The sequence below is a fragment of the Budorcas taxicolor genome, chromosome 16 (assembly GCF_023091745.1).
Source record: "Budorcas taxicolor isolate Tak-1 chromosome 16, Takin1.1, whole genome shotgun sequence".
NCBI classification, from domain to species: domain Eukaryota; kingdom Metazoa; phylum Chordata; class Mammalia; order Artiodactyla; family Bovidae; genus Budorcas; species Budorcas taxicolor.
In genome coordinates this window covers 32509966-32525596 of record NC_068925.1, presented here as the reverse complement: position 1 = coordinate 32525596, position 15631 = coordinate 32509966, and the positions used below count along the sequence as shown (strand labels likewise).

The window sequence follows — 15631 nt, the reverse complement described above, 5'->3', positions numbered from 1 at the left end:
ATTCACCAAATGTTCTGTACCCCTGAGATAGCTTAAGGGCTGCCATAGCGGACTACCATCTCCCTGTCCCCAGATCTATACCCTTGCAGTGCACTTTGTATTTCTTCTGACTGAGAGGAGTCTAGCTACCCTTTATCCTGGACTGGCATTGTGATTGGCTTTGTCCTCTGCTGTTCAGTTGCTCAGTCATGTCCAACTCTTTGCGACCACGTGGACTGCAGCATGCCAGGCTTCCCTGTCCTTCACTATGTTCTGGAGTTTGCTCAAACTCATGTCCATTGAGTTCATGATACAATCCAATCATCTCATCCTCTGTTGTCCCCTTCTCCTCCTGCCCTCAGTCTTTCCCAGCATCAGGGTCTTTTCCACTGAGTCGACTCTGCATTAGGTGGCCAAAGTATTGGAGCTTCAGCATCAGTCCTTTCAATTGATATTCAGGGTTGATTTCCTTTAGGATTAACTGGTTTGATCTCCTTGCTCTCCAAGGGACTCTCAAGAGTATTCTCCAGCACCACAATTCAAAAGCACCAATTCTTCAGGGCTCAGCCTTCTTTATGGTCCAACTCTCACATCTGTACATGGCTACTGGAAAAACCATAACTTTGAGTAGATGGACCTTTGTTGGTTTCCCCCATCTGGCCTGCCAGCAACTGCAGACAGTGAGTGTGCCCAGCTGACATCAGCCACTCCAAGGTTTATGGATTTCATTAAACTCACTAAATGTGAGTTTATGCTGAAATAGTGTAGGGGCTGCCATGGTGGATTGCATATGTGGCCGCAACTTCTTCCTCTCCACACATCTATGCTCTTGCATTGTGACTTTGCAAGAGCCAGGGGTGTATGGAGACTGGGCCAAACCAGAAGCAACTGTTCAGTCCAGATTGCTGACATACAGAATAGTGAACAAAATTAATTTATTTTGGAGTAGTTTATTATACAGTAAAACTAACTGATATAAATACTCTAACTGTGCCTTTTGAGAATGAGGGATACATCTTATTCAGACTTTGTATCTCTTTCCCGTAAGAACACAATAATCATTTAGTATGCATGTGTGCTCAGTTGTGTCCAACTGTTTTCAACCCCATGGACTGTAGCCCTCGGGCTCCTATGTCCTTGGGGTTTTCCAGGCAAGTGGGTAGCCATTTCCTTCTCCAGGGAATGAACCTGCATCTCTTACGTCTCCTGCATTGGCAGGCAGACTCTTTATCATTGCCCCACCTGGCAGTTCTCCAACCATTTAATACATATTTATTGAATTGGTTAGAACTGGTCTCTCAAAAAGACTGGGATTCAGCCACTTTCTCAAGGTCACTTAATAAATCAGGAGAGACCCCTAAGCACCTAACTCTGGCCCTCCATTTCCTTATTTATAAAATGTGCTTCAAAACACCAACCTTGTGGTGCTACTGTGGCTATTAGAGATACTGTGTGCATTAGAGATGCCCAATACTTGGCAGACAGTGGCTGCAGCCAAGCACTCTGATGAAATGGCTGCAGGACTCATCAGCATGCAGGAGATCAGGCATGTTTCGATGATCACAGTGACCACCAGGTGTGAGGCACGTGGACTCGTTTCCAGGTGTCAGCTTTCTTTGCTGCAAAATGAGGCTGGTTCCTCCTAGCTCGACCGTGTGTCTTTCTGACGTGGCTGCTGCTGCTGCTGCTGCTGCATGCAACCATGTGGCCAGAGGACTTGCCACTCCCTCCGTGGGGGTGGGGAAGCCTCCTGAAGGAACAAGAGTTGCTGCTCTGGCTTCTGCCATCACTCCCTGTATCTCATTTCCTTGCTTATAAAATCAGGTGTGGGTGACAGGAAGCTCTCTGAGAATGCTGTCAGCTGCAGGAATCCAAGGGCTTCAGTTACTACCAGAGTCTCCTCTAAGGACAGGGGACTAAACTGCTCTCAGGATCACTGAGCCGTAAGAGAAGTTACCTTGCATCTACTAGAGGAAAAGAAAAGGTGTCTGTATTTGTCTAAAGCAGAAAGAGGAAAAGCAGACCACAGAATTGGGGAATAACTAGTGAGGACAAAAGGGAAAGGAGCAAGCCTGATTTGAGCTGGGGTGCTAGAACCCTGCTTCCTGCAGGGTAATGGTGCCTCATGCTGTGTAGATCACATGGTCGAACCTTAGACATAGAGAATTACAGAAAAAACTTCCTTCCCCCAAAGCATGACACACACAGTTATGAAATGCTTAGAATGAATTACACAAAGAGCCATGAGACATATGAATTTTTTTTCTTTTCCATTAAGACCTCCTGTCCTTTTCTAATAAAACCTAATAAACCTAATATGACTTCTTTCTAAGATTTAGAATAAAACTTATTGTGTTGGAGACATATTTGGAAGTGAATAATGGACACACGTATCATTTACCACAAGCAGTGAGGACAGTATCTGAAAATCTTGCTTTTTGCCAAAACAGACATTAACTTTTGCTTGGAAGCAAATGTGAAAACAATGATTTCTATCCAACTCTCAACATATATCCAAAGAGAAAGTTAGAACTTATTCTGTTATGCTTTTAATAGGATTTTCTGTCTTTAATGTTGAGATCTTAAACATTAACATTACCAATGAAAGAAAGCAAAGAAAACAATTACCAGATGGTATTTTCAACCAAATTTTTTTATATTATAATCATGCTTCTCTAATTCTTGTGGTGTGCAAACCATATGTCTGCTTTTATTTACCTAAGTAAATATGGCACAGCATTTCCAATAGGGGAGGTCCACACAACAAACAAAATATAGATTGTGTGACCTCAATAAGGCATCCAATAAAGGTACAAGCTGGCTCTTCCTTTGCAGAGTTCTCTTAGGGTGCTCTGATGTTGGCGTCGCATTCTTCTAAGAGTAGAATCAAATCTTCAATCAGGCTGTGCTCTCTGCCATGTGTTACTCTCATAATATCAAAAGCCTGAAGGAAAAAGAAGATGGATTAGATCCCCAAGTGAGGCAGGTCCCCACCTGTTCCTCATCTTTTCTTGGGCCAGGAGCCCGGAAAAACCCGCAGCCTATAGTATGATCAGCACAGTGGTTCTCCACACTAGAAATGAAGTGACAAGGGTGAGTTTAATGTGGTGCTTGGACTTACTGCTTGAGTCTTGCTGGAACTGGTGTCCAACAATGATCTTCAGGGATTATTAGAGCTTAGATTTGGTGTAGGTAGTTAACAGAGGTTAAAGAAGAGTTACTAAAATGATTAATATTAATGATTACCATGCTGTTATCACCTTAAAAGAAGTTTTCATTTTTTCATGCTGTATTCTCATCTATATGAGACATATAACACATACATATACTTTTGGTATTCTTTTCATGTTATATGGCATTATAGCATTTGCATTTTGACATTCATTGCCTTCAGTCTGCACTAAATCTTGTCAATTCTGCCTCCAAAATATTTCTGAAATCTGGATGGATTTGTAACCACTACAATAATAGAGTATGATGGAATTAATGCTGTCAACTTCCAAAGCTAGGTCAAAAAGCCCATGCAACCTTTGCCTTGTTTATTAGTACACCTGCTCCTGGAAACAGGAGCTTCTATGCTGTGAGGAAGCCCAAGCCACATGGGGAAGCCAAGGGTAGATGCTTTGGTTGATAGTCCTAGCTGAGCCTATCTTTAAATTTTATTTATTGACTACTTTTGGCTGTGCTGGGTCTTCACTGCTGCACAGACTTTTCTCTAGTTGTGGCAAGTCGGGGTTACTCTCTACTTGTGGTGTGTGGACTTCTCATGGTGGCGGCTTCTCTTGTTGTGGAGCACAGGCGCTAGGTCGTGCAGGCTTCAGTAGTTGCAGCTCCTGGTCTCTGGAGCATAGGCTTAATAGTTGTGGCACACAGGCTTAGTTGCTCTGAGTGAACCTATCTTTAAAATCATCCTAGCCCAAACACCAGAAATGTGCATAAAGAAGCCTCCAGATGATTTCAGCCAGATTTCTAAGCTACTCTTAGAACTTTGCTGCTACTGCTGCTAAGTCGCTTCAATCGTGTCTGACTCTGTGCGACCCCAGAGATGACAGCCCACCAGGCTCCCCTGTCCCTGGGACTCTCCAGGCAAGAACACTGGAGTGGGTTTTAGATCACTACCAATTTTTTGTTATGGTGTAAATCTTCTGGCATCAGCTAGATTCCAGTCTTCCCAGCTGACACCCAAGACATTAGGGAAAAGAGGCAGGCCATTCCTACTGTGATCTGTTTGAATTCCTGATCTGAATCATCTGTGAGCATAATAAAAGGGCAGTTGTTTCACTTTGCTAAGTTTTGGGATGCTTAGTTATAGAGCAATAAATAGTCAAAATATCCACAAAATATTTTTGCAGTAAATTATAGATAAACCATATCATCCTGAGCTTCCCAAACTGGGGGCTCTCAAACAGAAGGGCTGGTCAGCTCAGTTGGTTAGAGCATGGTGCGAATAAATTACACCAGGATCAGGGGTTTGTTCCCATATGGGCCAGGCTGTGCAGTGACTATATTTATGGGCTTCCCTAGTGGCTCAGTGGTAAAGAATTTGCCTACCAGTGCAGGAAACGTGGGTTTGAGCCCTAGGTTGGGAAGATCCCTGGAGAAGGAAATGGCAACCCACTCTAGTACTCTTGGCTGGAAAATCCCATGGACAGAGGAGCCTGGTGGGCTACAGTCCCTGAGGTCGCACAGGGTTGGACATGACTGAGCGACTAAACAGCAACAAACAGAAGGATCATCAGATCCATTGTCTTCCATGTAAATGTGCCTCAAGAGATAGGTAAATACACTTTGGGTGTTTTAAGCACTCAGAAAAATACCTGGCAGGCAGTACCATGGCTTTCAGCCTTGGGTGCACAGCTGTATCAACCAGTGGGCTTCCAAAGGTGTACCAGTGCCCAGGCCCCACACATGGTCAATTGAATCCTGTTCTCTGGAGGTGAGCCTGGCCTCGGGAGAGTTTCACATGTCCTCAGGGTTGAGAACAACTGATAGAGTAAGCTTTCAACAAGTAATAACAACTATTGATTATTCAATGGTAACTTGTAGCCAACCATAATTACCCTTTTAATGGCTGTGTACAGTTCATTTCATGAGGTTTATAGATCATTATTCACTGAGCTACTCTTAGAAATTCAGATCACTACCATTTTTTTTGTGGTTGTGATGTAGATCTTTTAGCATAGGGCTTTTTTGGCTTTGCTGACTCTCTGCTTTAGATGCATTCCTGGAGGTGGGATTCCTAGGTGTGAGCATCTTTAAAGCCACAGAGACTTTAAAGCTGGGCACACAGTCTCCTGAGGAGGAAACCTGAGAGCGGAAGAAGCAAAGTGTTCAGGACTAGGAGCACTTTCCACCCGTGTTCCTGGCTTTTGGGCCTCTTTAAAAATGTTCCCTTTAGGCTTGAATGAAGGAAAACAGGCAGACAGATGGGGTCTAGATTTAGCTGCTGAGAGAAAAGAGAAAGGGAAAGAAAGGCCTGCCATCTCTGGCACTGGTGTGCCAGCCTGGAAAAGAGCTCTGCTTGTGGAATCAGCTGTAATCCTGCAGACCCATCACCCATGATACCCTAGCTGGAAAACCAGAAGGTGGCCGTGATGGAGTCAGGGTGGTGGGATTTAGTTTTTATTAACTTGATTGGGTCTTCCCTATGTAGTATCTGCAAGCAAATCCCCTAGGGTGGGTGAGTGAAGGGTGTCTGAGATAGAGGGGAGGCGTTGGGAATAGCCCGCACCTTGGAGGCAGCCAAACTCAGTGAGATGTCTTTGGGCAGAAAACCAAAATCAAATATTTGATGCCATTCAGAGAACAAATGTCTCCTGTCTCCTCCCCATACCCCCCTTGGTGCTCCATTGTTCTGGACATCTCAGGGTCTGAGGCAGAGGCATATGGGAGAGCATGATTGGACAGAGACTGGAGAGATGCTTAAAGCCCTTCATGGGAAATTCTCTCACTCAAAAGCTGCTTACGTGTTCTCCCTTCTGCTCAACAGAGGGCCAGATGTACTTGTGATCTGACAAAAGGAGTGAATGCTCCAGGAGCACTGCCTGAAAAGCTCTTTGCAGGAAGAGTCATACTGTTCTACCCCACCCCATGGACAGGAGGGCCAGAGAAAGGCCCGCCTGACCTGTGGGGGCTCTCGCCTCCCCACTCCTCCCAGTTCTCCTCTGCAGGGTGAGGGCCTGGCTTTGTTTCTCAGGACTCCCAGACCAGCTTCTCTTTGTCCTCCTTGTGTATTTCTCCACGTTCCGCCCCAAAAGATATTTCTCAGGGACTTGAGTCAGAGGCTAGGACAGTCACCTTCATACCACTCGGACAGGGTCAGGCCCGTCTGCATGTTTTCAGACCTGTTAACAGCTGTAGCTTCCTTCCTCACTGCCATTCTTTCAGTCATACGCTTCGCTGTCTCCTCCCTTCCAGCTCTAAGAATAAGGCCTACTCCTCAAGAGCCAGAGTTCATGGTGGTTGATCTGGAGTCTTCCCATTCGTTCCTGCTCATCCCACAACAGGGCAGGTGCCAGCAGGAGGCTTCTGGCCCCGCAGCCCTTCAGGATCCACAGAGCCACAGCCAGGAAGGAAAGCCTCACTTCCACACCTCCCAGCCTGTTCCCTTGCAGGAGCACCATAAAGACCATCTGGTCCAATGTCCTCATGTCTGGCCTGAGAGTGGCCCCAGGGTGGACCCAGTGTTCATTCCATGACTCTGCTCTGTGGCCTTCCCCTGCTGAGAGTCTGCAGTGACCAAGGAGAGGGCCTGGAGGGTCTCTGAGGTATGACTTCTGCAACACCTTGAGGGGCCACGAAGATCTTCCTAGTCAGGCTGCTGCTGGTTTTGACCTTCATTCTTATTTGGTGATGAATGAAGCACTAGAAGCGAAAGTGGGGTGGGGACAATCCCTGGGTGTGTATATGTAAGATCCGAGATACTAAGATTAGAGGATCTTATCTACAAGGGTGGCTAGAAGCGGAGCAGAAATGGGCATAGCTGGGAGCAGAGGACCAATATGAAGAGCCTGGGAAAAAAGTCCATATCATTTGTCTAGAAGGTAAAACCAAATATAAATATGATGAACAAGTAAATACTGTAATTTTCTCAGAGCCATGGGTGGGATAGGAGGGAAAGAAAAGAAAAAAATAGGATTTAGTTATGCGCAAAATATGATGATGACTGTGTTCTGTGTGTGTTGAGTAATACGTCAATTTGGATGTACAGGAAGCTAAAACTCACACCTGGTCAGGTAGGACATCTGGTCCTTGTCGTGGATGCCACCTGGGCCTCCAGGTAAGCTGGGGCATAATTCTCAGTGATGTCAGAAGGGAGCCTTAGGGAGCTGTCAGCACAGGCTGGCTCTCTGCGGTGGCCACAGCCCCTCAGCCTGGCAAGAAGAGGAGGGCTCCCCTCCCCCAGACAAAGTTACAGTAAATCTCTGACAAACCAGCATAATTGTTTCTGGTAGCTCTGTGTCTCCCCTTCTCTCAGCCCTGCCCAACTGCCACACATACACAAGTCGGAGAGAACGGTTTTGATTTAATTTCCTGCAGCAGTATGTAAAACAGATTAAGGAAGCATAAAACCAGAGCCGGCCTGTGCTGGGAAAAGCTTATCTCTTTCCATTAAATTTTATTTTTTTAATGGTAGCATTTAAAAAGAGCCTGGCATAATCTCCCACTGAGGACCTATTTGAAGCCTTCAAGGGGGGCTGCTGCCCCTGTGAACTGACTCTAAATGTCACAGGAGGAATGGAAGCACAGATTGTCTGCCACTTGACAGGCACGGTTCACTCAGGAGTAAAGATGCAGTCTTTAAAAGATAGGGTCCCCAGAACTGATTTCAATCTCATCACAGCATTTTTTTTAAAAGTAATTTTAGAACTGTGGTCATATATTAAATAAAATGAATATAGCTTTCTTATTAATTTTTAATAAAAATATATTAAGCTTATCAAGGATCTCATATACTCTCTCCCAAAAGCCTGAGGGAATCCAATAAATGACTTCCCCAAGCAGGATTTAAATATGGATATAAATCAGAGGGAAAAGAAATGCATGCATGATAAAATCCTCTGCAGTCAGATCACAAGAGAGGGAAATGCAGGCATGTTTTCCTCTGCCCATTCAGGATGACAGCAGAGTAGTGGGGTAGAGGGTGGTGGGCATGGGCTGGACGTGTAAGAAGACAGACCCACAACACATCCGGAAGCTCCAGAGCCATGATGGGCCCTTCACAAGGGGCAGCAGGGACTCCCAAGGCTTTTGATGACCTGCCTCAGCTCACAGCACCCTTGCAACTTCATTGTGCTCTACACTTTGTATAGGACCCACTGGAAGGACCTGTCCTCCTAGCAGGCAAAATTTCCTTAGAAGGTCTGTCTACACACTAAATATTGTCTGTGCTGTGCTTAGTCGCTCAGTCGTGTCCGACTCTTTGCGACGCATGGACTGTAGCCCGCCAGTCCCCTCTGTCCATTGGGTTTTGCAGACAAGGATACTGGAGGGGGTTGCCATGCCCTCTTCCTCCAGGGGAACTTCCCAACCCAGGGATTAAACCCAGGTCTCCTGCATCGCAGGTGAAATACTGTCTAAGCAGCTATAATGAGTAAGACTTGGCCTTTACCCTGGAAGGAGCTTTGGCACAACCAGGAGACAGGGTTATAGAAGGACAGTGTGTGACAAAGAGAGATGAGAGGTGCTGAGTATCCAGAGGAGGGAGCCCCGAAGGGGTGACAGATGTGCTGAGCTGAGGTGTGTGTCTTCCAGTGGGAGGAGCTATTCCAGAAAGAGTTGACTTCGTGTTGCTCTGTTGAACTAATCAATTGATCCAAGGCATATTTATTTGTTAAGTACCCGAGAGAGCCTGAAGACATCATGTCTCCTCCCTGAGCTTAGGTGTCCTCATTTGAATACGAGGAGATTGGATTAGATCAATTTCATTGGAGTTAGAGAATTTACCATGTATGACCTGAATCCTTTTACGTTTATTGAGACTTGTTTTATGGCCCAGAATATGGTCCTTCTTGGTATATGTTTTGTGGGTACTTAAACAAGAACATGTATTTTGTTACTGCTGGATGGAGTTTTATAAATGTCAATTGGATCCTGTTGGTTGGTGATGTTGTTAAATTCTTCTATATCCTTGCTGATTTTCTGTCCATTTCTTCTGTCTGTTGTTGACAGTGGGTGTTACATCCCCAGCTATACTCATATCCGTAAGTCTATTGCCTGTATCTCCTTTTAGCTCTATTAGTTTTTGTTTCCCATATTTTCAACTGGGTTGTTCAGTGCATACACATTTAGGATTGCTTTTAATATGTGTCCTTGATAAATTGACCTCCTTTTCCAAAATATAATATCCTTCTCTGTCTCTAGTGTCATTTTCTTTACTATGAAGTCTACTTTATCTGATTTTAATATAGCCATTCCAGCTTTCTTTTGATGAGTGGTGCTTTCATGGTATATCTTTTTCCATCCTTTTACTTTCAACCTCCCTGTATCGCTATATTTAAAGTGAGTTTCCTATAGACAACATATAGTTGGATCATTAAAAAATCCATTCTAATAATCTCTGTCATTTAGTATATTTTAGACAAGAAATTTACACTTCTTACATAGATCACTTACCTAATGTCGCTAATATATTAGAGTTTTAAGTTTGCCATTTAGAAAAATTTGTCTATTCTGATTTTTTTTTTTTGCTTTTATTTTCTTTCTCTTTCATTTCCAATGGATAGCTAACTTTTTAAAAGAATTCTATTCTGTAATGTTTTTGAGCGTATTTGTGTAGTTTTTAAATGGTTACTCTAAGTGTTATATACAGACATAGACATTGTTATTATTGTTCAGTTGCTAAGTTGTGTCTGACTCTTTGCAACCCCATGGACTGCAGCATGTCTGGTCCTCTGTCCTCCCCTATCTCCTGGAGTTTGCTCAAATTCATGTCTGTTGAGTTGGTGATGCTAACTGACCCTTTCATCTCCTCCTTCCACCTTCTCCTTTTGCCTTCAGTCTTTCCCAGCATCAGGGTCGTTTGCAGTGAGACATATATATACACAAATAGAGACATATTCAGTTGTGTATGGTATCTCTTTACACTTATACTGGTGTTCTCATTTTACCAGTTCAAGAAACCTTACCTCCCTTTATGTCTTTTATCCTCCCCTATTTTGAATATAATTGTCCTAAACATTTCCACTATATACGTTTAGAACCACAGAAGACAGTGTTATACGTTTTGTTTCAACTGTCAAAGATTAGCTAAAAAACTTAAGAGGAGAATTAAAGTCTATTTCATTTACCCTTACTTTTGCTTACCATGTTCTTTCTTCCTGATGTTCAAAGATTGCTGCTTTTATTACTTCCTTTCTGTTTAGAGAAATGCTTTAGCAATTCTTTTAGAAGAGGTCTGCTGGGGACAAATTCCCTTAGTTTTCCTTCATCTGAGAATGTTTTGATTTCCCCTTAACTCTTGAAGGCTATTTTGCTGAATGCAGGTTTTTGGCTTAACAGTTCTTTTCTTCAAGTCCTTGAAAAATGTGCCACTGTACATTTGGCCTCTGTGGTTTCTAATGAGAAAGCCACTGTAACTCAAATTGTTTTTCTCCTACAGGCAAGGTATCATTTTTCTCTTGCTGCTTTTAAGATACTGTTGTCTTTATAGTTTTCAGAAGTTTGACTAGAATGCCTTGATGTGCATTTTCTTGGATTTTTCTTATTAGGATTCACTTAGCTTCTTGAATCTGCAGGTAGATATTTTATTTTTAGTGGCATTAATTACATTCACACTGTTGTGCAGCCACTACCACTATCCATACCTAGAACTTCTGCATTATTCCAGAGTGAAGCTGTATACCCACTAAATAAGCATTCTCTATTCCTTTCGTTCTCAAGCCCTTGGTACTGCTATTCTACTTTCTGTCTCTGTGTTTGACTACTCTAGGTACCTCATATCAATGGAATCATACAACATTTGTCTTCTTGTGACTGGCTTATTTCACTTGGGGCTTCCCCGGTGGCTCAGCAGTAAAGGATCTGCCTGCAATGCAGGAGCTACAGGAGACACAGGTTCGATCCCTGGGTCAGGAAGATCCCCTGGAGAAGGGCATGGCAACCAACTCCAGTATTCTTGCCTGGAGAATCTCATGGACAGAGGAGCCTGGTGGGCTACAGTCCATGGGGTTGCAAAAAGTCAGACACGACTGAAGTGACTTAGCATGCATGCAATGTTCAACAAGTTTCATCCATGTAGTTTCACTTTTAAGGCTGAATAATATCTCATAATATGTATATTCCAGCTTTAAACTACCCACCATCCATGGACATTTAGGTTTTTCCACCTCTTAGCTGTTGTTAATAATGCTTGCTATGAACACTGGTGTACAAATATCTGTTGAAGTCCCTGCTTTCAATACTTTTGTGTACATAACCAGAGGTGTAATTGCTGGATCAAATAGTCATTCTATGTTTCACATTTTTTAGGAACTGTTATACTGTTTTCCACAGTGGCTTTTCCATTTTGTAGTCCTGTCAGTAATACGCAAGGGTTCCAGTTTCTCCACATCTATACCAATACTTGTTTCTCTTCCACGTGTTTCTTTCTTTTTTAATAATAGCTGTCCTAGTGGGTGAAAAGTAGTATCTCATTGATTCTGGTTTGCATTTCCCTAATGATTAGTGATGTTAAGCTTATTTTTTATGTGCTTTTTGGCTGGTTGTATATGTTTTTTGGAGAAATGTCTATTCAAATCCTTTGCCTGTTTTTGAACTGCACTGTTTTGATGTTGTTGTTGACATTAGGCATTCTCTATGTATTCTGGATGTTCACCACTTGCCAGAAATGTGATTTGCAAATGTTTTATTCCATTCTATGGGTTGCCTGTTGATTTTTACTATTTACTCTGTTGATCTTGTCTTTTGGTGCACATTTTTAATGTTGATGAAATTCAGCTTGTCTATTTTTTCTTTGTTGCCTGTGCTTTTGGTGCCATATTCAAAGAAACCATTGCCAAATTCGGTACCATGAAGCTTTTCCTCTGTATTCTTCTAAGAGTTTTGTAGTTTTAGCTCTTATACTAAGTCTAACCCAGGTATTACTCTTTTTAATATAGTATTAGGTGAGGATCTATCTTCATTTTTTTGCATGTGGATATCCAGTTTCCCCAGCACCATTTGTTCAATAGACTGTCCATTCTGCACTGAGTAGTCTTGTCACTCCTGTCAACAGTCATTTGACATATATATGAGAGTGTATTTCTCAGCTCTCTAGTGTATCCCATTGGCCTTCATGGCTGTCTTTATCCCGGTCCCACCTTGTTTTGATTACTGCAGTCTTACAGTAAATTTCAAAATCAAAAAGTGAGTCCTCCAACTTTTTTTTTCAAAATTGTTATGCTATTAGGGTTCCTTTAACTTTCATATGAACCTTTCCATTTCTAAAAAAAAAAAAATGTCATTGGGCTTTTGACAAGAGATTTCACTGGAACTATAGGTTGCTTTAGGTACTATTATATGTGCTTTAGGTACTTATTAACAGTAATAAGTCTTTCGATCATGAACATGGGATGTTTTCTGTTTGCGTTGTCTTATTTTTTTCAGCAGTGTTTTGTACTTTTCAGTGTATAGTCTCCTACATTCTTGGTTAAGTTAATTCCTCAGTATTTTATTTTGTTTGCTGTTGATGTTCAGTCACTCAGTCATGTCTCACTCTTTGCGAACCCATGGACTGCAGCACGCCAGGCTTCCCTGTCCTTCACCATCTGTCAGACTTTGCTCAAACTCATGTCCATTGTAGTCGATGATACCATCCAGCCACATCATCCTCTTTCATCCCCTTCTCCTCCTGCCCTCAATCTTTCTCAGCCTCGGGGTCTTTTCCGTGAGTCAGTTCTTCACATCTGGTGGCCAAAGTATTGGAGCTTCAAAATCAGTCCTTCCAGTGAATATTCAGGGTTGATTTCCTTTAGGATTGACTGGTTAGCTCTCCTTGCTGTCCAAGGGACTCTTAAGTCATCTCCAGCACCACAGTTCAAAAGCATCAATTCTTCAGTGCTCAGCCTTCTTTATGGTTCAACTCTTAAATCCGTACATGACTACTGGAAAAATTATAGCTTTGACTATACAGACCTTTGTCAGCAAAGTTATGTCTCTGCTTTTTAATATGCTGTCTAGGTCTGTTATCGCTTATCTTCCAAGGAGCTAGCATCTTTAAATTTCATGGCTGTAGTCACCATCTGCAGTGATTTTGGAGCCCAAGCAAATAATGTCTGTCACTGTTTCCATTGTTTCCCCATCTGTTTGCCATGAAATTATGGGACTGGATGCCATGATCTTAGTTTTTTGAATGTTGAGTTTTAAGCCAGCTTTTTCACTCTCCTCTTTCACTTTCATCAAGAGGATCTTTAGTTCCTCTTCACTTTCTGCCATTAGGGTGGTGTCATCTGCATATCTAAAGTTATTGATATTTCTGCCAACAATCTTGATTCCAGCTTGTGATTCATCCAGCTTGGCATCTCTCATGATGAACTCTCTACATAAGTTAAATAAGCAGGATGACAAAATACAGCCTTGATGTACTCCTTTCCAAATTTTGAACCAGTTCATTGTTACATGTCCGATTCCAGCTGTTGCTGCTTGACCTGCATACAGGTTTCTCAGGAGGCAGCTAAGGTGGTCTGCTATTCCCATCTCTTTAAGAATTTTCCACAGTTTGTAGTGATCCACACAGTCAAAGATCTTCGCGTAGTCAGTAATCAGAAGTAGATGTTTTTTCTGGAATTTTCTTGCTTTTTCTGTGATCCAGTGGATGTTGGCGATTTGATCTGTGGTTCCTCTGCCTTTTCTAAATCTGTCTTGTACATGTGGAAGTTCTTGGTTCATGTACTGTTGAAGCCTAGCTTGAAGGATTTTGAGCATTACCTTGCCAGCATGTGAAATGAGTGCAGCTGTATGGTAATTTGAACATTGTTTGGGATTAGAATGAAAACTGACTTTTTCCTGTCCTGTGGTGACTGCTGAGTTTTCCAAATTTGCTTCCCTATTGAGTGCAGCACTTTCACAGCATCATCTTTTAGGATTTGAACTAGCACAGCTGGAATTCCATCACCTCCTCTAGCTTTGTTCATAGTGATGCATCCTAAGACCCACTTGGCTTCACACTCTAGGATGTCTGGCTCTAGGTGCGTGACCACACCATCGTGGTTGTCTGGGTCATTAAGACCTTTTTTGTATAGTTCTTCTGTGTATTCTTGCCACCTCTTCTTAATATCTTCTGCTTCTATTAGGTTAATGCCTTTCATGTCCTTTATTGTGCCCATCTTTTTATGAAATGTTCCCTTGGTATCTCTAATTTTCTTGAAGAGATCGCTAGTCTTTCCCATTCTATTGCTTCCCTCTATTTCTTTGCATTGTTCACTTAAGAAGGCTTTCTTATCTCTCCTTGCTACTCTTTGGAACTCTGCATTCAGATGGGTGTACCCTTCCTTTTTCTCCCTTCCCTTTTGCTTCTCTTCTTTTCTCAGCTATTTGTAAGGTCTCCTCAGACAACCATTTTACCTTCTTGCATTTCTTTTTCTTGGCAGTGGTTTTGATTACCACCTCCTGTACAGTGTTAGAAACCTCCATACATAGTTCTTCAGGCACTCTATCAGATCTAGTTCCTTGAATCTATTTGTCACTTCCACTGGATAATCATAAGGGATTTGATTTATGTTACACCTGAATGGCCTAGTGGTTTTACCTACTTCCTTAAATTTAAGTCTGAATTTTGAAATAAGGAGTTCATGATCTGAGCCACAGTCAGCTCCAGGTCTTGTTTTTGCTGACTGTATAGAGCTTTTCCATCTTCAGCTGCAAAGAATGTAATCAATCTGTTTTTGGTGTTGATCATCTGGTGATGTCCATGTGTAGAGTCATCTCTTGTGTCGCTGGAAAAAGGTGTTTGCTATGACCAGTGCCTTCTCTTGGTAAAACTCTGTTAGCCTTTGCCCTGCTTCATTTTGTACTCCAAGGCCAAACTTGGCTGTTACTCTAGGTATCTCTTGCTTTCCTACTTTTGCATTCCAATCCCCTATGATGAAAACGACATCTTTTTTTGGTGTTCTGGAAGGTCTGGTAAGTCTTCATAGAACTGTTCAACTTCAGCTTCTTCAGCATTACTGGTTGGGGCATAGACTTGGATTACCTTGATGTTGAATGGGCTGCCTTGGAAATGAACTGAGATCATTTGGATGTTTTTGAGATTGCACCCAAGTACTGCATTTTGGACTCTCTTGTTGACTGTGAGGGCCACTCCATTTCTTCTAAGAGATTCTTGCCCACAGTAGTAGATATAATGGTCACCTGAATTAAATTAACCCATTTCCATCCATTTCAGTTCACTGATTCCTGAAATGTCCATGTTCACCCTTCCCATCTCCTGTTTGACCACTTTCAATTTACTTTGACTCGTGGACCTAACATTCCAGATTTGTATGCAATATTATTCTTTACAGCATCTGAGTTTACTTTCTCCACCAGACACATCCACAGCTGGGCGTCATTTCTGCTTTTGCTCAGCCTCTTCATTCCTTCTGGAGCTATTTCTCTGCTCTTCTCCAGTTGCATGTGGAACACCTATTGACCTGGGGGTTCATCTTTCAGTGTCATATCTTTTTGCCTTTCATAC

General features: G+C 42.5%; 1 protein-coding gene across 1 annotated transcript in view; it reads right to left on the bottom strand.

Annotated features, from left to right (window-relative positions):
- Nucleotides 1-2674: 2674 nt before the first annotated feature.
- SMYD3 (SET and MYND domain containing 3) overlaps nucleotides 2675-15631 on the bottom strand; it is a 743898-nt gene continuing 730941 nt past the window's right edge. The window contains exon 12 of the mRNA XM_052653627.1: nucleotides 2675-2923. Within this exon, the coding sequence (XP_052509587.1) occupies nucleotides 2822-2923 (102 nt within the window). The 3' untranslated portion in view covers nucleotides 2675-2821. The remainder of the gene's footprint in view (nucleotides 2924-15631) is intronic.